At 39.5% G+C, this 24,739-nt stretch overlaps 1 protein-coding gene and 1 pseudogene across 5 annotated transcripts in view; both read left to right on the forward strand.

Moving 5' to 3' along the window:
- Positions 1-24,739, forward strand: part of PRIM2 (DNA primase subunit 2) — a 281,680-nt gene that overhangs the window by 167,192 nt on the left and 89,749 nt on the right. For all 4 annotated transcript variants that reach the window (XM_082414343.1, XM_082414345.1, XM_082414346.1 and 1 more), the window contains 3 exons: positions 1,538-1,605; positions 21,666-21,738; positions 24,381-24,566. In XM_082414343.1, the coding sequence (XP_082270469.1) occupies positions 1,538-1,605; positions 21,666-21,738; positions 24,381-24,566 (327 nt within the window). The remainder of the gene's footprint in view (positions 1-1,537; positions 1,606-21,665; positions 21,739-24,380; positions 24,567-24,739) is intronic.
- LOC309638412 (small ribosomal subunit protein eS7 pseudogene) lies at positions 14,369-15,134 on the forward strand (annotated as a pseudogene). Its single transcript has one exon. The product of its transcript is annotated as a small ribosomal subunit protein eS7 pseudogene (transcript).

Here is a 24,739-nt window from a genome sequence, read left to right on the forward strand (position 1 = left end):
TATACAATGGAGAAGAGACAGCCCCTTAAATTGGTGGTGCTGGGAAAACTAGACAGCTACATGTAGAAGAATGCATTTAGAACCCTCCCTAACACCATACACAAAAATAAACTCAAAATGGATTAAAGACCTAAATGTAAGGCCAGACACTATCAAACTCTTAGAGGAAAACATAGGCAGAACATTCTATGACATAAATCACAGCAAGATCCTTTTTGACCCACCTCCTAGAGAAATGGAAGTAAAAACAAAAATAAACAACTGGGACCTAATGCAACTTAAAAGCTTTTGCACAGCAAAAGAAACCATAAAGAAGACGGAAAGATAACCCTTAGAATGGGAGAAAATATTTGCAAATGAAGCAACTGACAAAGGATTAATCTGCAAAATATACAAGCAGCTCATGCAGCTCAATATCAAAAAAACAAACCACCCAACCCATAAATGGCCCGAAGACCTAAATAGACATTTCTCCAAAGAAGATATACAGATTGCCAACAAACACATGAAAGGATGCTCAGCATCACTAATCATTAGAGAAATGCAAATCAGAACTACAATGAGGTATCACCTCACACCAGTCAGAATGGCCATCATCAAAAAGTCTACAAACAATAAATGCTGGAGAGGGTGTGGAGAAAAGTGAACCCTCTTGCACTGTTGGTGGGAATGTAAATTGATACAGCCATTATGGAGAACAGTATGGAGGTTCCTTAAAAAACTAAAAATAGAACTACCATACGACCCAGCAATCCCACTACTGGGCATATACCCTGAGAAAACCATAATTCAAAAAGAGTCATGTACCACAGTGGTCACTGCAGCACTATTTACAATAGCCAGAACATGGAAGCAACCTAAGTATCCATCAACAGATGAATGGATAAGATGTGGCACATATATACAATGGAATATTACTCAGCCATAAAGAGAAACGAAATTGAGTTATTTGTAGTGAGGTGGATGGAGTTAGAGTCTGTCATACAGAGTGAAGTAAGTCAGAAAGAGAAAAACAAATACTGTATGCTAACACATATATATGGAATCTACAAAAAAACTGGTTCTGATGAACCTAGGGGCAGGATAGGATTAAAGACACAGACGCAGAGAATGGACTTGAGGACACGGGGAGGGGGAAGGGTAAGCTGGGATGAAGTGAGGGAGGGCCATTGACATATATACACTACCAAATGTAAAATAGATAGCTAGTGGGAAGCAGCCGCATGGCACAGGGAGATCAGCTCGGTGCTTTGTGACCACCTAGAGGGGTGGGATAGGGAGGGTGAGAGGGAGACACAAGAGGGAGGGGATATGGGGATATATGTTCACTTTGTTATACAGCAGAAACTAACACAACATTTTAAAGCAATTACACTCCAATAAAGATGTTAAAAAAAACAAAAAAAAGAACAGTGTCCTTACATTTTAGGAACCCCCCCATCTCCTTCTGCTCTCCGGGTCCCCATTTTGCATGTAGTTCAGATGAGTTCAGTCTGAGGCCTTTGCTGTGGTTACTCACCCCCTTCTCTGCTTTCAGTTAACAGCCAGGTCCTTGCCCGCTGTGCAGTCGGATGAGAGACTCCAGCCTCTGCTCAACCACCTCAGGTAATACAAAGGCCCAGCCTGTCAAACTTGTAAATCCACCTGCATTATGGTGGGTAAAGTACACCAACGTGGTTAAAGCCTCTTCGATGTCTAAAAACTTTACAAAGCCTTTCTTTTTTCTTTTTCTTTTTTCTGTAATTCTCTGATTTAAGTTGAAGTTCTTAGTGCAATGCGCTTGTTACCCTTGACTTCAGGGTACTATAGAAAGTTCTTTTAATTCTATAAAAGTATGTAGAACTGGTTGATAAGTTGAAGTTAAAATGAGTTGTGATGACTGAGTTCAGAAAGATCTCAAAGGAATGAGCTATTTGCTTAACTGCGAGGCTAAGACAAACTATGGGAACCTGCACATATTTTGTTGGCGGTAGTTGAAATAAGTTATATTTGTTTTCTAAATACAAAAATAATTTATCCTCATTATTTAAAAACAAACTTAGAAAATACAGGAAAGGAGGAGGAAAAACCTATCATCACTACTCAGAAATAATACTGCTTTCCTCTGTGCTGTTTTAAAACTCAGTGTTGTAATTATACTTTTATATAATTCACTAATTTTTTCATTTTTTCTGTTACTAAAATCTCTCCACAAACATAGTTTTTCATGATTATATGATATTTTCTTGTATGGGTGTCCTATAGTATATTTATCATTCTTTGGGGAGCATGTAGACCATTTTTCATTCTTTTCACTAGTGTAAAAAATGCGGTATGTAAATCTTTACCTGTATTTTTGATTGTTTCCTTAGCATGGGTTTTCAGAAGTGGAATTTGTGAAAGCATATGAACCCTTTTAAAGATTTAATTATATTTATTTCTTTTTCAAAAACCTTATTCTACTTGTATTTTCATACAAGATCCCCCATGTTGCTGTACCCTGAACAAGAGGGGGCAGCTAAAACAGTTGCTAATTTAATAGGTTTACCATAAAGAAACTGTTGGTATCATGTACTTTGCACTGATTATTATTAAGAATGATTTTAAATCATTTTGTTATCCATTTTTTTTTGAGGTGGGATTAACTATCTGTATCTTTGCCCATTTATTGATAGCATCTTTTGATTATTTGATCTTACGTACTTTAGATATAAAGGATAGTGACTCTTCGTTATATTTGTTACAATCGTTTTTTTTTTTTTTTCTGAAAGTTTTTTATTATGTTGCATTATCCAGCATACCTACATTTTCAAGTTTTATGCAGCCAAGCACCTTTAGTGTTTTCCTCTATGGTTTCTTTTTATTCTTTTGAAACCTAGAATGCTACTGCTCCTTCAGAAATTGGCATGGACGTTAATTTCCAGTGTCTTTCAGTGTTCTTCATTTTCCTCCTCCCCTGCCTCCCTGCTCCCTCTTTTCCTCCTCTCCTGTCCTCCTCTCCAGTTGCGGAGGGTGGGGTCCAGACTAACACTTCACGAGGGACTGAGTAGCATGAATACTGTACAGAGTTGTTAAATTTCTGAGAGCTCTGTGTTAGTGAGTCACTCCCCTGCCCGCCTCTCCTCCCTATCCCAGCCTGAGCATCTCCCTCTGGTGGCCTCTTATCTTTGCCCAATTTGCCCTCTCCTTTTCACATCACTGCTGCAGTGATTATATTATTCCTTGGTTTAAAAGCATTCTGTCTCCTGAATTTCCCCCGGGATGAAGTGAGAACTTCTCAGCCTGGCAGGTTAGGTCCTTCTGGAAGGAGCTGGCCTGGCTCTTTGGACTTTCTGTCAGTACTGACGCCCTGACTTCTCCTGCCAGCAGGTGCCCTGAAGCTCCTCCAGTGTGACATGCCCTTGCTCTCCTCAGTGCCCTTGCAGATAATTTCCCGGAATGCTCTTTTCCCCTTCCTCCACCTCTGTGACTTGACTAATGTTGCTTGTTCTTGTTCGCCTCCTCTGATGAGCTCTCCCTGACCACTTGGTTCTCACCCTCCCTTCCTCGCACCCGGCTCCCTCTCAGGTGTTTATTTGTGTTCCCGTAATACTGCATGGCTCCCCATGTTACAGAACCTATGATACTGTAATCGCTTGTTTCCTTGCCTGATTTCTCCATTATAGTATGAACTGCTCCAGAGCTGCAAAGTGCTTTTCATGATAGGTCTTCATTATGTGTTTTGTTGAATGAATGAATACGTGTTATACCAGTGATATTTTGTTGGTTTTTTTCTGCATAAAGTTTTTACAATTTATAATAATCATATTGTTACAGTTCTTTTCCCTATAAAACCATTGAGTCAGAAGACATAGACCTAAAGGGCTGGATCTCACATCTAGTCAGTACTTGATTCTGTGAGATAATGATGGATTCTCCTTCCTCCACCCCAGTGCGTTCATTGTCAACTAGAGTTTAGATTAACTACTGACACGTCTTCTTGAGTCCTTGAAACTTGCACAAACTGTACATTCATTTAGGGCTTTCATTCTCTGTGGAAGTCACTTGTGGCTGTTTGCTAAGCAACCAGGGCTAGATGCTACATGTAATATGCACCAACTGATGTTGCTTTTTTAAAAATTATTATTATTATTATTAAACCAAATGGTTTCTTGTTTTATTACCATGTCAGAGACATCTGTATGTAGGGTGGCAGCTGATGTGCATAGTTGGACACTTCCTGTTATACAAGGTAACCTTGTGGAAAGCCTTTCAAGTGTATTGAATTGTCTCTTGGCTGTCTAAATGTAATGTTTTTCTTTTACCTTCCTTTTGCTTAGGTCAAAATAGGAAAGAATACTGTTTGGATTGAAAGATGCTAATGATAATCTTGTTAGGAAAAAATAATCATCATTGATTTGCATGAACTGTATAGTTTTAAGTATAACCGAGAAGGGGAGGTGGACATTAGGAGGTTGAAACTGAAAACATTATTAGGTCTAATTTTGTTTAGTGCCTCTAATGATCAAAGAGGAATGATGAGTAGTGTTTTAATTAAGTTTGTCAATAAAACTAATTTGGGAGATGATAACAATATCCGCAAAAATTGAAGTAGCAATACAGAGAAATTCCCAAGTCATTTTACGGGACTTAGACATTCAAAGAGAATTAGTATAACACTTTGCCAACCTAATAATTTAGTATATTGCTTAACAATATATATCATTCTGAGAATGTAGAAGCGATGTGTCCAGATTTTCTTAGTTGAACCTAGTTATATAGTTAAAAGTTAAATTAACCACAGAAAGCATTTTGCTTCAATCTCTTATGGAAATGCAAGCTATTCGTTAGTAGCATCCATCAGTAACTGAGCACCTATTATGTGCCGGGGATTACAAAAAAAAAAAAAGGACAATTTCTGTTCTCAAGGAATTTACAGTTTTGATTTCATTTGAGGGATAGGCATTTAAACACATTACAACATTTGTAAACCTTTCGAATGGAATTAAACACAAAGTACATTTCCTTAAGTGATGAGGCCATGAAGTGGTTGTTTGGATTCCACACCCCCTAGCACAGTGGTGGCTCACAGTGGCTGCTCAGATTGGACTGAACTTTGATCTCACTTGGGGGAGGATGTTGTCAGTGACCGTGAAGGAGAGTAAAGCAGGACAAGGGGGTGAATTGGACTGCTGGGATCGTAGGTTCAGTGGGTTCAGACATTTTAAAGTTGAGATGCTGGTGGAGCATATGGGGGGTGTTTAGTAAGTAGCTGAATATAGACCCGGAGTTTGAGAGCGTGGTTTATAGAGAGACATTTGCTTATCTCCACTATATAGGGGTGGTTAAAATCAGGGGGATGGTTGAGATCACTCAGGGAGAGAATATAGAGTGATAAGAAAAGGGGAAATGGCCCTGAATAGAACCCATAGAAGTTAGTGTTTAAGTAACCTGTGATGGGCAGTGATGGAGGGAGGAGATGAGTTAAAAGAGAAGCCAGTAAAGACACCAGGGAGGAATCTCGAGTGAAACAGGAGCACAGCAAGGTGTGGTGGCATCAACAATGCTAAGGGAAAGCTTTCAGAAAGGTGAACACTGTTAAATGCGTAGGGAAGTCAGGTCAGAATCTCCTCATGTCAGTTGGATTAGGTGCATGGGAGCCACGGGTGGCTCAGCCCCCGCCTTGCAGTGGTACAGATGCAAGTCTATCCCTGGGATGGGGGTCGAGGAGGAAATGAGGAATGAGGCTGTGGGCATACAGGGAGCGTAGACTGATCTTGGCAGAGTGAGGAGGAAAGGGGACTGTACCCATGAGTGTCATGGTTGAAGCAAGTGTTTGATTTTTCCCCGAAGGCTGGAAAGATGAGCAATGTTTATCGGTCAGGGAGAAACGAGGTTTATGGGAATAAGAGGAAATAATTGAAGGGGCAAGTAATTAGAAGAGGGAGGAGGACATGGGACCCAGAAATCAAACTGGCTAGTTTACAAAGTACTGTCCAAACTGGCTTTTTAGTTCATACTCAGAACACCCCAGTGAGGATGGTAGACGGTTGTTTGTCATTATCCCTATTTTAAAGTTTAGTGATGGAGCCTCAGGAAGTTCGTGTTAAATTCCGAAATGCCAGAGAGAATTTGTGTAAATCATCATTTCTGCTCTCCTCAAGTCACATATCATTATATACATCATCTAATGAGTCCACATCTCAAGGTGACCTTACACATCCTCACACATCACTGCATTTTCTAGGGTGAATTATATCATGTACTGATTTTCTAATTTGGAGATATATAAAGGCCTTGGGATATGTTCCTGTAAATGTAGAAGTTTATTGTGTATAAGTGTCTTTGCTACCCTAATGTTGGTACCTATGGGATAATATTTATAAAAATGTATTAGACTACCAAGGGTGTTTATGTTAAAGATTGTTATTTTTATTTATTGTATCATTTACAAATGCTAGGTGTAAATAGGTGAGACTGCAGAAGAAAAGTTGTAGCCCACAATCTATTTGTGATTACTTGGATATGATTTTTTTTTTCCCTTAAAAATAATGCCTTTCCCCACAGTGTGTCTTCCTCCTTCACCTCTCCACCTCAAGATATGAAGTGAATATTGTTCTCATTTAATATTTTGCCAATAAATTTAATGATTTTCCAACTCTTTAATTAAAAATTAAAGAATAATTTCAAAACCATGTATTTGTTACACTATTTTTCCTAATTTTATTAGCATATTTCAACCTAAGAATAAAACAGAAATCAAGTAAAGATAAGAGAAGCTAGCAAAGAGAAGCATTACCTGTAGTAAATACTTGAACTGTATCACATGGATTAACTTGTAATGCATCCTGAATTTCTAAGCAGATGTTTATATTGACCTTTATTTGAAAATCATTTAAAATAATGAAAGCATCTTCCTTCAGTTGGTATTATTTTTTTTCTTTAGTTAGTATTATTACCAACAATTATTTTGTAAATTTTTTTTCCTAATGCAGTACATTTGGTTGATATGTACACATTTCTATTCATTCCTCCGAAGAATATGCCGACACAGATTTTATATCAGAAATGCAATCTCTGTAAGAAAGCTTTTCCCAGTATCCATGGTGGTACAGTTCCCAGTGTTTTATTTTTGAGTTAGTTCTCATTTTGAAATCAGAAAATTGTTGGGCATTCATGTGTTAGGAAAGGTTTGGTAGATCAGGATGCCCACCAGGTGAGGGCTGAAGTGAGAGCCTCATTAACGTGGTCCACGGGCTCCAGCTGTTCGTCAGCTCTTCCTCATCACCTGTTTCTAAGCTCTGGCATTAACTTGACTATATTTATTTCCTTTTCTACATGCAGCAACATAAGCTTTTAGCTCAGTGATTATTGTGAAGATGTTTCAGGTGCCTTGTAAGATATTAATAAATTAGAAAGAATGTGTTCTTTCCCATTATTTATGGTCTTTGAGTTATTTTTTTTCACGTTTGTATTGAAAATGTTTATACCTTTTTAGAGATGTACTTGTCAAAAGTGAGCATTTTATTAAAATCCTCCCATTGTGTTAAGGGCACTATAATGGATACTCTGTGTACAAAGATGCTAAGAGATGTGGTCCCTCAGCTCAAGATGTTTATATGCTAACAGGGAAAGAAGAGCAATCTACACACACACACACACACACACACACACACACACACACACACACACACACACACACATGCGTGGCTGTACTGGAATAGTTGCTGCAGCTTAATCAAGCAGAGGAAGGAGAGAGGTGTATGTGGCTTATGTTACAAATTTTATGTCATTTAATGTTTTTTGATAAAATTTATAGTCATACTATATAAAATTTGGAAAAATAGAAGAAACGAATCCTGCTTCACTAATATAACCACTGCTAGGCTTTTGTTGTAATCTCTATATATTTTTATGTAACAATAATTTAAATGGTTAAATTAAAAAAAATTTTTTTTCACTTAGTATGTCATACCTATGTAGTAAAGTAGAAGATTACTTTTCATGGCTGCATTTTTAAGTGACTTACAGTATTCAGTTGAGGATAGATATATCTATCTTAACCATTCCCATTTTACTGGGTATTCAGGCTTTTTTTGGTTGAATAAAGCTGTGAAGAACAATTACAGAGTGTTAGCAGGTTCTTTGTGGCCAGATGAGGTCCACTGGGGAGAAGATATGCTGTGATGACTGCATGAAGAGGGATGGCAGCGGAGATGTTTCCCAGGAGACGGAGATAGGACAGAGAGCAGCAGCAGCCTAGGTGGCTTATAGCTTTACAGGGACAAGAGAGGCAAGGAAGTGACCACATCCTTAGCAAGTGAACCAGCGACTTGAAGAAGACAGAATTCAGGATGCTGAATTTTAAACCTTATTAGTGTGTCTAGATTAGAAAATTTTGTTGTAGCCATAACAAATTACCACAAATTGAGTGGGCAGCACTCATTTTTATCATACAGTCCTGTAGGTCAGAAATCCCACATGGGCCTCCCGCAGCTAAAATCAAGATGCCAGCAGGGCTGTGGCTGTTGCTGGAAGCTCTGGAGCAGAGTGTGCTGCTAAAGCTCATGCATGTTGCTGGCTGAGTGCAGTTCCTTGTGGTGGCGGGACTGAGATCCCCATTTCCTGGCAGGCTGTCAGCCAGGGGCCCACATTCCTTCCTCTGCTTTCCCTGAGCCCCAGAGGCCTCTTTCTGGTCCTTGCGTGTGGTCCCCTGTCCAAGCCGGCAGCAGTGCATCAGTCCTTCTCATGTGTCAGAACTGACTTCTGCGACTGCATCTCTGCCTCCACCCTGAGAAAGCTTTCTGCTTTTACAGTCTCATGTAGTTACATTGCCCACATGTATACCCAGGATAATTGCCCCATCTCAAGGTCCTTAATCTTAATTACATCTGCAGAGTCCTTTTCCCCACATAACCTAACATATTCATGAGTGAACATCTTTGGAGGGCCATTGATCTGCCTATTAATGTGAGGGTTTTCTCTTGGGAGGTTGAAAACAGCTTTTAACATCACTTTTCATCAGTTTTACAGGTAAACCACCACTCTTAATTTATATACAATACTAAATTTCCCTGGGGTTTGTAGTTAGGTCACTTTGTTAGCTTAACATGTTTTAAAGTTGAAAAAGGGTTAACAATGATTTTTACAGGCATATAAAATACTGATTTTCTTTTCAGTGATATAGAAAGAAGATAGGAAAGTCTTTCCTGGCTCTTCAACTGGCCATCTTGCCAAGGCAAATAGCTACCTTTGTAAATAGTAGACTCTGTAATGAGGTTGTACATAGTGGCTGTGACTTGTGGAGGTAAATACATGGTCACAAACCTTTATTCTAAGTGTTTGTTTTATTTATTATTAATTTAACACATACTACGGGAACTACTTGGTGCCAGGCATGGTGTTAGGTTCTAGGGATACATGTTTATTTCTGCTCTTATAGGACTCAGTGTTGCTCAGAAAAGAGAGAATCTTAAAGTAATTATAGTAAATTATGACGGCTGTTAGCATAGTAGAGGTACCTGATTCTGTGGGGCACATAGCATCATGGAAATCACAGTAGAGGGACATGATTCTGTGGGCACACAGCCTTGCATGTCACAGTGTTCTTGCAGCTTGTTCCCAAGTAGAAATGTCAGATTTCTGTTGGCCCTCTGACTCCAAGGTTTCTTAGGGATTTATGGATTGTGCATGCTGTCAGTCTTCCTGGAAAGCAAAGTTTATGATTGTTTATGTTTTTCAAGTAGTTTCATTGTCTGTAGTTTTCAAATTTCCTATTCTTCACTCTTTGGGTTTCTTTAAAATATTGATTGTCCTCTAGTTAAGTAATAAAGAAAATTAGTTATTTTACACTGTGTTAGGCATAAAGCACTAACAAGGTACAAAATGATGACAATGCTATGGGAAACAATTTTCTTAAAAAGCCTGAGAAAGCATTGTGGTAGTTACTGTGATATATTAGCAGCGAAAAAGTAATTTGCGTAGTGCTGTGAGTGGAACTTTCTGTGGTGATGGAAATGTTCTGTACCTGTGCCGCTCAACCCAGCAGCCAGCAGCTACTTATGGCTGTTGAGTGCTTGAAGTATGGCTAGTGTGACTGAAGTGCGCAGGTTGTAATTTTATTTTAATTAATTTAAATTTCAGTAGCCGGTTGTAGCTAATGGTTATTGGATTGGACAGCACGGTTCTCTGTCATATTTGAAATATGTTTACATAGTCATATATTTTTTAAAGTATAATAATGGTTTCTAGATTAATGGATTTGGAGTTCCAAGTCTGAGGTAGCTGTGGACGTGGTTCTAAGGGCCTGTGGCCACTGAGGGGTCTGAGGTCCCTGAGCCACAGCAGCCCCGTGCTTCCGGGTGTGGGCGTGCCCTCCTTGCCCCCGAGCCGCCCACCTGTGCAGGTGTTGCAGGAGGTCTAGTGCTCACGCTGCCCAGCTGGTGAGCTGGGGTTCTGTCCTGGGTCTTTCTGAGCCACCTGGTGCCACGTGTGGAAATCTTGTGAGTCTAAATGTTTAGTGAACCTAAGAAGACCCCCTGGCAACCAGGCACAATTCACAGTAAAAACAAAACATTGATAGATTGGGCTGCGGACAGACAGCCCAGACTCACTGAAGGTGTAGCGCCCTCTCAGTTGTTTGTAACTACTGTTTAGAAAGTAGTTCTAAAAAGATAACATTGATACAAAGGGAATAAACAGCCCATTTTTAATTGAGCTGCCATGGTCCTTGGTGGACGGCATACATACTGTCCACAGGAGGCCACTGGGGACCTTGGTCACATGATGTAACTGTGTCCTCTCAGCCTCACAAAAGGCTGCTTCTGGTCACCCAGCTCACACTCACCCCCAGGGCCTCTGTGCTGTCACCTGCTCTGTTTTCCTCACAGCAGCGTCACTGGCTGAAATGGTCATTTTTATGTGTTCATTTGTTTTTTGGTGTGTGTTTGTCTGCAGTGTAAGCTCCATGAGAGCAAGGCATCCTTCCTTCTGTTTACCTCTCTCCCTGTTACTGTAACAGGGGCTGGACCTCAGGAAGACTCCTGAATGAGCCAGTGCTGGGAGAGAACACTTTTAGGTTTTAAAATTTTACCTCTCATTTAGGTTTTTTAAGCTACTAAATGTTGAGACTGGATGAGATGGTATAATAGTTTGGACAAAATGTTAGCGAATTTTCTGTCATTTCCAAGGAAAAGCTTTGGTAAAGAAATACTCTTTATACATTGTAGAAATTCAACACTGGTTTTGCCTTTTGTTTTGGGACTTGGGACTGTTTCTACTGGAATCAGGAGCTAACCGAAGAGAGTCCTTTCTGTTTCTCTGTGTGACCTCAGAAGGACCCCCTTTCTTTCTCCCCAGTGACCTATCCAAATGTTGAAGACTGTATTTAAAAACAAAATAAAACCAAAGCTATTATGAACCTTGCTGTTTTGATCTATGAAACGAAGACCTTAACATGATGAGCCATTGTTAATGGCTGTGCAAGAGTGACAGAGTGTGTAGGAAAAGTGTGTGACGTGATCTCTGGATGTGACTTGTAATAATAATCCTCATTAGCTCTCCCCTTCTTCTCCCCTCCCTTTAAAACCTCCATCAAACCCCCACCTTCATGTCCCTGGTTCTCTCTGTTATTAGGGAACAAGTGTGAGGGGGCATCGTCGAGTGCCGTAGACCTGTGATAGCGTATCTCAGAAGCATCCCGCCCTCTGTACATTGTGGGGAAATGAGACGATGACCATCAATTTAACGTCTTAGTTCTCCTGTGTGTTAGAACTTTATTTCACGCACACCCCGCCCTCAACTTTTCAGTACCAATCTCTCAGGCAACATTTCTTTATTGTAATCATTTGACTATCCTGGGTCAAAGCCAAGTCAAAACAGCCTCTACTTTTAGGGGTCATTATACTCCCAGAATATGCTAAGAATGTAAAAGGAGTATAAAAAACATACTCATGAAAATAGAGATCTTTGTTGGGGGCTTTAAGTGTGTATGGTGCAAACATCTATGTAGCACTGTAGTGTGACTATCTTATAGGGATGCATGTGTATATTTTACGTTTTAAATCAATTTTATTGAGGTATAATTTACATACAATGAAATGCACTCATTTTAAGGGTGCAATTCCATGATTTTTGACAATTGTGAGGTACAGATATTTTTTATAGAAAAATGAGGTGCAACATTCAACTCTCTTGCAGTTCATTGGACTGTTGCAGCTTAGAAATTGGAATAAATAGAAAAATATGGACCATATGGGAAAAGATGGGGCCAACCTAAAACAAAGAGGAGTAGTGATTGTGCTGTTTATAGTTCTCACCTGATGTGGAAACCCATATGAGCTTGTTTTTTTATTGTATATGTGCACCTCTTGAAATCATACAGCTTCTCTCAATTGTAGGGAAATATAGATCGGTATCCTACGTATCGTCTGATGGTAGTTTTTCGGAGAGAATTTTTTTTACACAAAAAATTGAGTAAAATTCATGCTTGTGGAAAAATAATTTACATTCAATTTATAACAGAATTTTATTGATTGTGTTCTCGTTTGGAGTAACTGCAGGGAAAATCACTTGGGCTAACACAAGTGGGATACCATTTACTAGGGATTTAGCTGTAGAAAGAAACTCATTTCAGTTTCAGTGGTGACAGCTATTGAGTGAATTTTCCTGTGATATCCTCACAGCAGGAAGTGATATATTGTAACTGTGGTTCCCTTGATTTCCTACACACCCAAGAAATCCAAACTGCAGGGATTGTGCTTTCTAAATGTCTGAATAGCCTAGCTTATGTGGTCAGAGTATTTTTTTTTAACATCCAAAGTGGGTAAAATTGTGATTGCAAAAGTGGATATTATGGGTGATGTTCAAAACCTTTGTTTCCTCTTTTTGAAATTGTTTTTCCATTTGTGCTATGATTACACCTGACTTCATGTGAAAGGGTTGTATTGGGACTTGGTATACTTTTATAGAGTGATGTAGGAAATTACAGTTCATTTTGAAAAATGTATTAGCTTACTTTTTAATTTAAACAAAGAAATATGTTTCCTTGATGCAGAGATCAGTTTTGATTACTCGTGATGCTTTCTTCACTGCTTTTTTATTTGATACCAGTTTTTAAAATATGATAAACTATAGCTGCCAGATAGAAAGGAGTAAATAGTGTTAACCTCTTTCAAGAGTACTGGGAAATAGTTGACGAAGAAAGGAAATGTGTTTTATGTGTTACTATTTTATGAACCTCAGAGGCTGTTTGTTGGTGGGGAGGGAGGGTGTAGAGGTGCTCCCTGAGGATGGGAGGTGGGTTCTGTCTGGCCTAACCCAGGGTCCTGCTGTCTTCCGGACTCATACCCACCACCCCCGGCCCCCAGCACAGCTTCTTACAGATGAGAGAAGAATGGACTGTTGTGATTAAGTGTTGAGGTGAGTCACGCAGCCCCAAAGACTCCCAGACAAAAATGTGTCACACATACACACACCCTCCCCCCCCCCCCTGTGATTCAGGTTACCTCCAAGCTAATCAGAATTCACGATTGCTTCCCTGATAGTAGAAATGGGAAGGTGTGGCTCAAGTTTGGAACCTTGATTCCCAAGCACAGTGTTATGAAAACAAGCATATTTACAGCTGACTTGAGGCATTCCTTTAGTGGCCCAGTTGCAGCTTGTATTCCACTTACGCCCAGCAGAGTCTGATCTTCACTTGGCAAATAGAAGTCAGGGTAGGTCAACTGGCGTTTCTGCATGTGGACCTAGTCCTCAGGGGAAGCACTTGATTGCTTCGTGTCACTGTCCTCACTCTACGACAGTGCTGTCCAGAAGTATATGAGCACCACAGATACGAGCCACATGTGTAATTTTAAATTACTTCAGTGACGTTAATTTTAGTAATATCTTACTTAACTCATATCCAGAATATCATTTCAACATGTAATCGATAGGGAAATTTATTAATGAAATGTTTTACATTATTTTTTCATACCAAGTCTTTGAAATCCAGTGCAAATTTTACACTCATGGAACTTCTTAATTCTGACTAAGCTGCGTTTCAAGTGCAGCTTAGTCACAGTTGGCTGGTGGCTACCATATTGGATATGCAGCTCTGCAAAGCTGGGTTCCATTGAAACCTGCTGTGTTTGAGGTTGAAGTTTTGCACTGTGGAAACTTTCTAAGAGTGTAGCTATAGATAAAACCTTCCAGATCATCAGGTTATTGAAAGACATCTAAATTCTACTTTAAGATTAAATATTTTATGTGATAGTATAAAGAAGATAGGAAAGAAATACATTTTTTTCCTGATATTCAAGGGAAGAAAGTGGTGAATGTTAAGGAGTAGAGAGAAACAACAACCAAAACGTCCACGTGTAACAAACTGAGGCCTGGATGATAATGATGATTACAATTTGAGTGAAGTGTTGGCCGCATTGGCAAGGTCCAGGCCATGTTTAGTTCCAGCGTGAAGATTGCCAAGCCCAATGGTGCAAAGCCAGATGAGTTTGAGTTGGGCATCTCCCAGGTCCTTCTGAAGCTGGAGATGAACTTGTACCTCAAGGCCCAGCTGCGGGAGCTGAACATCATGACCACTGAGGAAATTGAAGTTGGTGGTGGTCGGAAAGCTATCATAATCTTGTTCCCATTCTTCAACTGAAATCTTTCCAGAAAAATCCAGGTCCGCTAGTGTGTGAGTTGGAGAAGAAGTTCAGCGGGAAGCACCTTGTCTTTATCACGCAGAGGAGAATTCTGCCTAAGCCAACTTGCAAAAGCCGTACAAAAGATAAGCAAAAGCATCCCAGGAGCTGCACTCTGACAGCAGTGCACGATGCCATCCTGGAGGACTTGGTTTTCCCAAGTGAGATTGTGGGCAAGAGAATCCGCGTGAAGCTGGTTGGCAGCCAACTCATAAAGGTTCATTTGGATAAAGCACAGCAGAACAATGTGGAACACAAGGTTGGAACATTTTCTGGTGTCTATAAGAAGCTCACGGGCAAGGATATTAATTTTGAATTCCCAGAGTTCAGTTGTAAACAAAAATGACTAAATAAAATATTATTCACAATTAAAAAAGAAAACAATTTGAGTGAAAAATCGTGCGGTAAACTCTTATAGACATCTCATTTGATCCTCACAGCAGTCCTCGGAGGGGGTACTTTCGTGACCCCTTTTGTGATTCCTGTTTCCCAGCGAGGAAACTGAAAGCAAAGTCACACAGTGAGTGTAACACAGACAGGACCAGCAGATCTGATACCTGTGCTCCTCGTCAGGCTGCTTGGCTCACTCCCTTACTCTGCTGTGCTCCCTGATTGCTTTGGGCAGATTGGACTTGGAAAAATTATGCAAATGAGGCAGAATTGCAGCTAATTCCTAAAATGTTGCAACTATTCCACTACTCCTTATTCCCTCCCTCAAGTTGCATCACTAATCGGAAAACGGGAAAATGATTGGAGAGGTGTCACCCGTTTTGCCAGCTGTGTCCTGTGGCATTTGTGTCTCAGTGGTGGGACTTGTGAAGGCCACTCGAGCAGAGTTGTGATGGGCCATCATGTGCTGAGATCAGGGCCACAGCAGGAAAGGTTTTTTCCTTAACCAGCTAATCTTGTCATGAGACCCACAAATCCACTTTCATATAATTTCTTCTTTTTGTTTTCGTCTCTTATTTTCAGCACTCAAAAGTGACTCCCTGTTGAAACCTAAGTGCTCGTGTTGACATTGGTGGTGTACTGACCGAGGCTTATTTTTCTGTTGTTTCTACAAAGACCAGGCATGGGTCTGCCTTTCACAGATCAGATGTGTGCAGATGTATGTGTTTCTGATTTACCTCTTTATATATCCACTGCATTTCTATTGTGTAGATTCGATGTTTGTGTGGTAGTGTTTGGGAGAACTGGTTCTGTGTGGCTGTGACGGATTGTGCCTTCCTGTCTCTGTTATGCCTCAGCCCTCCTCCCACCCACCTATCGGATTGTTTAATTGGATTGAAAATAGGATCATGTCAAATATGGTTATGTAAATATGTGTTATGGATATTTTGAAAGTCTCTTCTCCTTTCAACTCTTAATTTGTTGAAACTGTTGGTTTTACAATTTTCTATTTACTGTGATTTTTAGCCTTACTGGAAAACTAGCTCTGCTTACTTCTTACTGTTTAATGAGCAAGACAATGTGGGAGGAAAAAGTTCCTCAGATGTGACTGAGTTTTAATTAAGTTGCATGTAGGCTTATTGAACAAATGCAACAGTAGGATGATGCTTTTATATATTTTGTGTACCATTAGTTCTCTTATAGTAGATTGGATAACTTAGGACCATCACCTCAAAACAAAACAGAGCAAAATAACCAAGGACAAACACTGAATTACTTCTGTGTTTGCAAAATTCAGTTTTCTTAGAAAATACTATTATGCACAGGTTTAGGTTTTTAAAGGTTTTAAACTTGACAAAACCTCAAATTTTTATTAAAGTCATGATTTAGCACTATGTTATTGCAAAAGGAGATAGAATTGGCTCTTTATTTTAACGGTTTTTGTTCAGAGACCTGCGTTTCAGGACCTACCTGCCCAGTTTCAGCTCTTTTTCCCCCTTGCCTCTGCTTGTCTCTTTTGCCACCTAACCCAACATCTTCGTCTATAAACTGTGAAATTTCCTTGGCTTTGCTTGTGTCTTTCTGCCTGTCCATCTGATATGTGCTAACCCTCTAGATGCTGAGAAAAACAGACTTTTTTATTGTCCCCAAATGTCACCTCCTTATCACATGCTTACTTTTAACAACCCTCCAACAGCCCTAATAAACTCATATCATATACTTTTCTGAACCGGGTCAAAATTTAAGAATGTTTTAATACATATAAAATTGTTCAACTATGAATGGTAAAAACACTAAAACAACCAGGCCTGTGACTTTTCAGTTATTCCTTGACTGTGGTCTCCTGCTCTTCCCCTCTGCCACCCAGGCCCGCCTTCTCCCTGATGGTCAACCTCCTCTCCTTCGACCTTGAGTTGGTCCCGCTGGCTTGGCAGGCGTCTGCTCAGTCATCTCAGCAGCGTTCTCACGACACTCAGAATCCTGGATGCTGTCCCTGGGCGGCTCCCTCTGAGGCGCCCTTTCGGGGCTGCATGCGGTCTGTCCTCCTCCCCCTGCTCTGAGAAGGGCCTGTTCTCTGCGGCCTTGTTGGGGCTCTCATCACCTCATCACGTCATACCGTTTGGGTCATCTTTGGGTCCGTCACTACTTTGTGACTCTTCCTTGGTCACAAAAGTGCTTGATGAGGGATTGAGGAGCTGTACAGAGACTCTTGAAAGCCTTTTTTAAAAAGGTAATTAGAAAAGGACAGCGACTGGGATGTAGAAGAAGTCTCTTATAGAGAGCCTGACAATCTAATGGTGTTTAAAAAAGTAAGGCTTGTCCTGGGTTTGCCGCGTTTCTCTAGTTCTGTTTGGGGAGTGAAGGTGTTTGTGTTGCTTGTACAGTGCTGTGTAATTGCTACATTTTAGCAAACACACACTGTCACCTTTCATCACAGACAGTGTTCTAATATAACTCAATATTCATGGACCCACATCTTTATTGTTTTCACCACTTTTCTGGCTTTTTGGTGACTTGAGAAAAATGATACCATTTTACCTTTAGTGCCTTTCACCTGATACTCTAGCAAATAGAAGATAAATTAGCATACAGGATGGAAATAAATCACTATAACTCCTAATCCCTTACTGTCCACATTTATGGATGAATAATTAATGCATAGTTTGACTTACGCTTTTTCTTTTTTACTTGTGGCAAATTAGTGGCTAAACTGAGAATTAAATCAAATCTTGACTTTTTAAGATTCTCTGATTAATCAAAACTTCCTCTTTATATTTGGCAGGATAGTGATTAGTGACATAATTTGAATTTTGTGGCCCATTAAAATGCTTTTTGGTCCGCTGTGTTAAAAAAAAATGACATTTGTGTTACATCTCAATTTATTCTCTTATGGAAGGTTAGAAGCAGGAAAGCTTTTATGCTGACTAAATCCCCTTTGTTAAAACTGTACATCAGTGACAGTGAGTGTTTCTTAAAGCTGTGATTATTTAAAATGAGTTGAAAACAGTATTTTCTGCTGGGTTTGTGTGTGTGTATATTGAACCAATTAGAAATTGTTTTTACTGTTAAAAATTACAGTAAAAATGTTTTAAGAATTAAAAAGTTATAAAGAGTTTTTATTACTTTTTCTGTTTTCCCAGTACCATGATTAAGAAATGTTTGTTCATAAAATTGACCAAGTTTTTAAAATCATGAAACTAAGACTATATTTTGACAGTTCATTATGTATGTTTTTGCTCATTAGTGTAGCAGCTGCATTCATTTGGAAGCTGTGTGATATGAAGCTGCCACCGGGCTCTGAGGGTAGTAGAAGGTGCCTTACCTGTCCTGGGGGCTGTTAGGAGTCTCATCTCGTAACATCCCTGGGCACTTCCAAGTAAAAGCCAAAGGTCCAGTCTCACAAGCTAATGTGAATTGTTATTAAGGATTTTTTAAAAAAATAAATTTATTTATTTATTTATTTATTTTTGGCTACGTTGGGTCTTTGTTGCTTTCCCCGGGCTTTCTCTAGTTGCGGTGAGCGGGGGCTACTCTTCGTTGCGGTGCGCGGGCTTCTCATTGTGGTGTCTTCTCTTGTTGTGGAGCACGGGCTCTAGCTGCGCAGGCTGCAGTAGCTGTGGCTCGCGGGCTCTAGAGCGCAGGCTTAGTAGTTGGGGCACACGGGCTTAGTTGCTCCGCGGCATGTGGGATCTTCCCGGACCAGGGCTCAAACCCGTGTCCCCTGCGTTGGCAGGCAGATTCTTAACCACTGCGCCAGCAGGGAAGCCCCAAGGATTTTTATTCTTTTATGGCAGCACTATTTGTTCCTTCTTCTTTTACCTTGATTGCCTTCCTTTCTCCATCTATTGCCATTACTTTACTGCAGGTCTTTACAAAAACTTCTCTTGCCCGGAATATTGCAATATTCTTCCAACTGGTTTTCCATTTCCCAATCCCTCTCTTTCTAGTAATTTCTCTATACTGCTTTCTTTCTCGAGTAGAAACCTGATTATGTGAATTCTTGTCCAAAATCTTTTTATGGTTCTTTCTGCCTGCAGATCATTGGATACACTGCTTCTCATGATTTGTCTTTCTTATATCTGAAAATCCTTCCCCTTGGCTTCATCTATCCATAACTGTTCAAGTATGTATTAAATAGCTGTGACGTACCAACTCCTTTAACCAAGATATAAGTTATCCTTTCTGATTCTGAATGAGTGGAAGAGGAATCTCATTCCCAATTCTTATGCTTCAGTTCTTCATTTCTGTCACTTTTCTTCCAGGATTCCATACTTGCCCTTACTGGGTTGGCTGGTGACCATCTTCTTGTCTATTTATAATATTTTTAGAAGTATGATGTCTGACGGTTTCCTTATATTCTCTCTGTAGTTATTTATACCCAGTAAATTCTTTGCATTTATCATTGCTACCATTCTCTTTCTTACTTTTTTTTCTTGGAATTTGGTCCTTTTGCATATTCTATTAAAACTTTGAGGACCAAGCATTTTATACTGGCATTCAGGCAAACATATGTGTCCTCTTTATACATCTTCTCTTTGTACTTTGTATACTGCATTAATCTGGGCTGAGAAAACTACTCAGTGACTATAATCATGTTTGTACATCATTTCACCATTTATATAGGACTTTTGTATTTGTTCATCTATTTGAGCTGAACGATCCTGTTAGATGATTGTGATCAATTTATAGCCTAAGAAACGAAAGCTTACAGGGGTCAATGGAGTGGGCTAGCATCTCCCAACTGGGGGATGACTCCTCTACAGGATCATGCTGCCTCCCTTCCCATCCTGTTTTGTTTTGTTTTGTGTTCCTCTGTACTTACTGGTCAAGACTGCAGTTGCTCTGTGTACTGGAATATGCTTTACTGATTTTAATTAGCACTTTGAATTTATTATTTCATTTGATCTCCCCAGGATTTCTGTTAGTTAGGCAGGCCTGGCCTTATTAATACCATTTTATAAATGAGAATAGTGCAGATTACCAGTTTGCCAAACCAGTGATTTAAAGAACAAAAACAAAAGCAAGTCTTCAGACTCATAGCCTATGCTGTTTTCACTGCCCTGTGTGCAAGACATATTGGAAAGTGAAATATGTTTTTATTTTGGGGGATTTCACTGAAACAATTCTCTGGTTGTGTTCTGTATTAAAATGTAAAATATTAAAATTAAATGGCAGCTGTTGGTTTAACTTAACATGAGTTTTGTGTGGCATGGCACTACTATGATAAAGGGAATGGATAGAGTCCAGTGATATGCTGTCAGAAATTTGTTACTGGAGGGAGAAATAATACCAAAGACAAGAAGATGTGTTTTAGGTACAGGATCATTCTGTGTCACTCTCTGGCATTCTGCTTGTCCTGCTCTCAGAGTGATTCTCAGGCCATTCTTAGCCCATGGAGGGAGGACTGTCGGAAGGGGACATCTACACTTGTGACAGTCTCCTTGCCAGTGGCTGCAACGTCCCGAGATATCCAGTAGTTTTGCTTCATAATTCGTACCCATTGTTTAATCAATAACCTGATTGATTGTAGGAACAACAGCCTTTCTGCAGAGCATCTTGAGGGTGTATGTTATCCAGCAGCAAGAAGCTATAGTGCTGAGCAGGTAGAAAGTAGAACATCCGGAATCCTTTGTTATTGTAATGATACTTTACTCCAGAACTTCCCTTTAGTTGTGGAGTCTGCATAAACCACAGTTTGACTATGGTTTTCTATGTAACCTTGCACCTGTTCTTTGCCACGTGGTCCCTGGATGTCTGCATCTGAGTCAGTGTTGATGGAGCTATGGGTGTGTAGTTGTGTCAAGGAGATGATAATGTATACAGGTGGAGGGCTTTAAGTAGTATGTGCCACGTTATATTTCCTAATTTCTAAATAATACAAGAGGAAAATGTATCACAGGGAGGAGAATGGCATGGTATAGTGAAGAAACAGGAAGTTGGGAGTCAAAAAGTTTGAGTTCCTGCTGCACTGCTGACTTGTTCTCTCATCTAACAAGTTCCTCACTTCTCAAATGTAAAATAAACCTGCTCTCTTGGGGCTGTTGTGAGGATGTAATTAGAGGATATAGATAAGGACTCTTTGTACATGTAAAGTGCTGTTCACATGTTACTTATTTTAATGAATAGTGATTACTATATGTCAGGTCCTTTAACAAAAGGTATTTCAATTCTGACCTCCTGTCAACACTGCAGGGCAGGCACTGTCATCTCCATTTGACGACAGGGATTCTGGGGTGTGGAGAGTCTAGATGACTCACTCAAGGGCCTACTGAGTGATGGCTCTGGACGTAAGCTCCCATTTAGTCCTAGCTCTGCTGCCATGCCGTTATAAGGGGTCAGTGGGAGAGGTGTTAACTTTAACAACAACTTGCATATTGCTTCCAAGAAATGGAAATGGCACCCTAGATTAGGAATCGGGAGATCCAGATGAGCACTGTATTTCTGTATTAATTTTGGGAAGGTTACTTAAATGTATTCTATTAAACACCTTTAAAACACTTGGCTATGTTTTTCCTAAGGTATGTGTAAAATGTTTTCTCTTTGTGACTTTATATCAGAATTTTAAAGATTTCCTTTGAAGTGATCAAAATATGTTTTACAAATCCTATTTTAATATTTTGTTCTTTTTATTTTTAGTCATTCGTACACTGGTCAAGACTACAGTACACAGGGAAATGTTGGGAAGGTTTCTTTAGATCAGATCGATTCGGTAAGCATCTCATCCTTTTAAACTTAAACCTTTGTCAATGGAGAAAGCACAGATTTTCTTCAACCAAAGATTATTTTGCGGGTGGGGAGATGGGAGAGAATGTTGTTTCATTGCTTGCCAATCATTTTTAAAAGAAATCCCATGTGCTATACATATGATTTTTTTTTTCATCATAGGAAGACCAAAAAATCAGAAAATTATTTGTAGTCTGATAAAAACAGAATTTAATCAGTTTTCCAAAGGGGGAATTCTTTTTAAGTGATGACAGCTAAATAGTGTTTATTGTTTATATTTAAATACCATATACATTTAGTAAAGGAGAAATGGAAAATACTAAGTATATCCATTTGCTAGGGCTGTTGTAACAAAATACCACAGTCTGGGTGCCTTAAACAACAGAAGCTTATTTTCTCACAGTTCTGGAGGCGAGAATTCCATGATGAAGGTATCAGCAAGTTTGGTTTCTCCTGAGGCCTGTCTCCTTGGCTTCTAGTGGCTGCTCATCCCCGTGTCTGTTCCTCTGCTTAGAAGGACCCCAGTCACCTTGGACCAGGGCCCCACTCCCATGAGCTCATTTAACCTTGATTACCTCCTTACAGGTCCCAGCTCTAAATACAGCCACATTCTGAGGTCGTGGGTTTAGGACTTGGCATATAAATTTGAGGAGGATACAAGATTTATTCCATGACACTAAGGGTAGGCTCCCATCTTGTGTTGCCACTAGATTAGTAGGCAGCTCATTTCAGCTTCACTTTGTGGCTCCATAGGAGAATGAAAGAATGCACACTTTACTATACTTTTACTTTATAGAATTTCTCTTTAATACATTGTAGAATTTCTGCATTACCCAAAAAAGGGAAACTGAGTCAGCCATAATTAATCTTTGTTTAGACAATTACCAAATTACTTAAAATAAATTAAAAATACACAGATGAGGTTTTAATGCTTGGAAACAAGAGTTATAATGGTGAGTAGGGGGAGACCCTGAGCTTTTGGAGTCTGGAATGAATAGGTCATCTTCCTATGAAAAATTATAATCAAGTAGAAGTTGTTACTGTGAAAGATGAAGAAGCTGCCTGGTCAGTCAAGGGAGCAAAGTGAGACCTGCCCCTGCTCACGGGCAAAGTTGAACCTGCTGAGGAGCCCGTGAGAGGTGGGAGTTAAGTCTCGGGAGGAGGATACTTGAGGAGGTCAGGGAGAACACAGTTGAGACCATAGATGAAAAAGGTTTCCTTTTTTTAAAATAAATTTATTTATTTATTTATTTATTTATTTTTGGCTGCATTGGGGTTAGTTGCTGCGGCGAGCAGAGGCTACTCTTTGTTGCAGTGCGCAGGCTTCTCATTGCGGTGGCTTCTCTTGTGGCAGAGCACAGGCTCTAGGCTGCGGACTCAGTAGTTGTGGCATGCGGGCTCAGCAGATGTGGCTCGCGGGCTCTAGAGCGCAGGCTCATCAGTTGTGGCGCATGGGCTTAGTTGCTCCGCGGCATGTGGGATCTTCCTGGACCAGGGCTCGAACCCATATCCCCTGCATTGGCAGGCAGATTCTTAACCGCTGTGCCACCAGGGAAGTCCGAAAAAGGTTTTCTTTTAATTGTTAATTTCTTTAACACATTTATTTGAATTCACACTTTGAGAACCATTTCTCTTATTTTTATGTTTTCCTTTGTATTGGGGTTATTTTAAAAGTTCATCTGTGATTCACCAATTGTACTTTTGAACATTTATCCCAGGAAAATGAAATCTTAGGTTTACATGAAAACCTGTACACTCATTTGTTTGAAATAGCCCCAAACTGGATACAACCCAAATGTCCTTCAACGAGTGAATGGTTAGACAAATGGTGTTACATCCACACCATGGGCTATTGCTCAGCAATAAAAAAAAAACGAGCTATTGATACCTGCAACAACTTAGATGAATTTTGTGGGAATGCTAAGTAAAAAGCCACTCTCAAAACATTAAACTATATGATTCTATTTGTATAACACTCTTGAAATGACAAAATTATAGAGACGGAGAATGATTAGTGGTTGCCAAGGGTCAGGGAATGGGGGGGGCAGGGTACAGAAGATGGGAAGTTATAAAATGGAAACATGAGGGATCCTTGTGGTGGGGGATGCATGAACCTACACATGTGAAAAAATTACATAAAATTATATACACATGTACACAGAAATGAACACATGAGTGTAACAGAAAATCTAAGACTAGTGTATTGTATCAGTGTCAGTATCTTGGTTGTGATAATATACTACAGATTTGCAGGATATTACCTTTGGGGGATACCAGGTACATGACATCTCTTTGTATTATTTCTTGCAACTGCATAGGAATCTACAGTTATCTCAAAAGAAAATGTTTAATTAAAAATTATAAAAAGAAAAGAAATAGGTGAAATACATTTTAATAATATGTTTTATTCAACGCAATATATCTAAAATATTATCATTTTGACATGTAATCAATATTAAAATATTAATAAGAATTAATCTGTAATCACAGTGAGACAGTAATAACTTCCTTATGGTTTTTTGTTTTTATTCCAATTAAACTGAATTTATGATTTGCAAATTCGATTGATTTTTGCAACAAATATTGTGGGGGACCTGATAAATAACAAAACACTCTTTTTTCTTGTAGCTTTCTACCAAATCCTTCCCACCTTGCATGCGTCAGCTACATAAAGCCCTGCGGGAAAATCACCATCTTCGTCATGGGGGCCGCATGCAGTACGGCCTCTTCCTGAAGGGCATTGGCCTAACCTTGGAACAGGCATTGCAGTTCTGGAAGCAGGAATTTATCAGAGGAAAGATGGATCCAGACAAGGTAATTTTGAAAAATCAGAGTAGAAACTGAAATTCTAATTTGGTCTGAAGACTAAAAGGTTTGTTTTTTGAATATGCCCTGAAATGTAGTTGAAAATTCTGTAAGTGTGTCTACAGTTTCATTTAGGTGAAAAGAAACTCACGTATTAATCTAATAGTTGCTCAACAAAAGAT

The sequence above is a fragment of the Balaenoptera physalus genome (assembly GCF_965194825.1).
Source record: "Balaenoptera physalus genome assembly, chromosome: 11".
Taxonomy (NCBI): domain Eukaryota; kingdom Metazoa; phylum Chordata; class Mammalia; order Artiodactyla; family Balaenopteridae; genus Balaenoptera; species Balaenoptera physalus.